Raw genomic sequence first — 2,496 nt, 5'->3', positions numbered from 1 at the left:
GAATGATGAAATCTTTAATCTTTTCACCATCTTGCATCCTAAGAAGCAAAAATACCCAAGCAGCAGTAAATTGGGTTCTAAAAAAAAAAAAAAAATCATTCCCTGCCATAGTGTTCTTCAAGTTTGAAAAACAGTGTAAAGAAAGCTAGCCAAATCAATCTCCAGGCTTAAAAGCATTTGAAAAATAAAAAGATTACAACAAAAAAGGGATAAACTCTAGTTATCTGATGTTACGTGAGACTTTATCTTTTTCTCTAACTTTATCTTCAATAGCTTCAACAAATGGTGATTTACTATGATTCATATTCTTAACACTTCTACCATCAGAAACCCTCATAACAAATACAAAAACAGAAAAATTAGCTTCTCTGTTGTACCCACAAATGATGATGCTGAGATATCCGAAGGAATGAAAAAAATGTAACTAAGCCCACAATATACTCTTTAGTATAATAAATAAGTTTAATTCATAGAAATTAAAGAACAGTACATTACATAATCATCAATCATGAGGCTGGGAAATAACCCAAGAACTTCTTATTAATAATAATAATCCATTATTATCTGTTGATCCAAGGCTACCCATCCTCTCTCCAACCACGTTGACAATAGCTAATCATATTTTTATAGTAACCAGAAAAGGAAGCCAACAAAGCATTAGCAACTTTGATTCATGGAGTAGTGATACCTGCAAAAAGGAGAAAAAAGAAAAAGATGTCATTAACACAAAGCATGTATTCAGTTAACTAAATGTTTAATTTAGGTAAAAAGACCAAAACTTTTCATATCAAACTATATGTAATTAATTAGCTTGGTTAATTCATGAACTCTCTGTTGATTGAAAATAACTTAATTCTAAATAAGAGTTAGTCCAACTTTCCAATATTTTGTAACATATATAGAGATTGAATGGAATGACTCATCCTATAAGAGTGAATAATTTCTCGAGATAAAGGAGAGACAGAGTACTTACTCCCACATTTGAAGTGGCGAGGAACCCTGCGACCACAACCTTCAATGAGGCGAATTGCACGATTGATATCAATTAGGGCAGCCAACTTTGGTGTAACGACAGTGCAAACACATTCAATATGGGTAACCCTTACACGCTCACAGCACTCTGGCGTTGGAAGCTTGCCATAAACAACTGGCTTGCAAGCATTAATCCCAAGCCTCCTCTCCTCTTTGCATTGCGCAGCGCTTGGTCCTGCAGCTTTGGCCAATTTTACACCCTCCTCCATGCTTAAAACAACCATGGTGATCACTAGCAAAAGCATGAAAACCCTTGAGCCTTTCATCATATTTCCCATTCCCTTTTTCTCTACAAGGTAGAATGAATTAATACGATTGAAAATGACTGATAATAATATATATAGGGGATGGGAGGGCTTAATTTGGCGGTGCAAGATGCTCTTTGTTCATTCTCTCCGTTAATGTGGGTGGCTGTACAAGTTGGACTTTCAATATTTTAGGTTTTATCATCATTTGAATCCATGTGCAGGAAGACTTTGATAGTAGTTCTAGATTCCAGACCATTGACTGTGGAGAATGAGCTTAGTGGACACTGGGCACAAACCTGTGAGCAAAATTATGTCAGAATACAGTGGTCATTCATCAATATTGCTATAGCAAGGGAAAAATTATTAGAAGTATGTGGTTAAATGATTAAATTTATCCTATCTCAATAACTTAAACTTCTGGAACATCGATAATTTAACAAAAATTGGTAGACGTAATAATTTCTCCTTAATTAGGTTGCTTATGGCAGCACAGCCAATAATATTTTTCCAAAAATATTTTTGGTGTTTTTGAGTGTTTGCGCAAATTGAAATAAAATCCTGATCAAATTGAAAATATTTTCAGTTGACAAAGCACAGCTGTTGAGAAAGGTGTAAAATAATACTTTACCTCTGGGCTCAGGCATAAAACATTTTCACATACAGACACAAAACACACCAGTCCCTTTGCAACCCTCGGCAAACCAATTAAGCAGCCCTCCCCTCTTATTAGCAGAACTGGCTCAATATTCGCCTAAGTCAATTAATATAAGTGAGGTATTTCTTATGTTTAAATATCAATTAAATAATATTTGCTTTTAAGTTTCTATTATTTGATATTTTATCTTTTCATTTAAAAATCATTCTTCTTACTTTTGGTGATGATGCAAAATAACTAATTAATTTTTTGCAAACAATTTTTTTAATTGATAAATATACTCAATGTTTTTGTGACATAAATATTGATCATAATTAAGTAGGATTTTTTTTTTTTTTGAAAATTTTCTTTGAACATAAACAAATGAAACAAGTATTATTACTAAAATCCTATAAAGGATATATGTATTTGGGAAAAGTAGAATCTAGCTTTTCAAAATGAGGGAGAGTAGTGTAATTGTGTGAAAGATTAAAAGTGACTAATATATGTTGACAATCCACGTGTGTATGATGATTAGTTTACAAAAATTGAACACTCAAGCTATTAAAAAAAAATTCATTA

General features: G+C 32.6%; 1 protein-coding gene across 1 annotated transcript; it reads right to left on the bottom strand.

Annotated features, from left to right (window-relative positions):
• Positions 1-485: 485 nt before the first annotated feature.
• LOC115970726 lies at positions 486-1,400 on the bottom strand. Its single transcript, XM_031090322.1, has 2 exons — positions 974-1,400; positions 486-688 (listed from the first exon to the last, which is right to left on the bottom strand). The coding sequence occupies exons 1-2, from the start codon at positions 1,308-1,310 to the stop codon at positions 672-674; spliced, it is 354 nt and encodes a 117-aa protein (XP_030946182.1). The 5' UTR covers positions 1,311-1,400; the 3' UTR covers positions 486-671.
• Positions 1,401-2,496: the final 1,096 nt, after the last annotated feature.

This window comes from Quercus lobata, chromosome 12 (assembly GCF_001633185.2).
Source record: "Quercus lobata isolate SW786 chromosome 12, ValleyOak3.0 Primary Assembly, whole genome shotgun sequence".
Lineage (NCBI taxonomy): Eukaryota > Viridiplantae > Streptophyta > Magnoliopsida > Fagales > Fagaceae > Quercus > Quercus lobata.
Note: the sequence above shows the minus strand (reverse complement) of the source record. Positions and strands in the feature narration are given on the sequence as shown.

Coding starts and splice junctions, on each gene's coding strand:
- LOC115970726 (XM_031090322.1), bottom strand. CDS start 1,310: ATGGGAAATATGATGAAAGGCTCAAGGGTTTTCATGCTTTTGCTAGTG.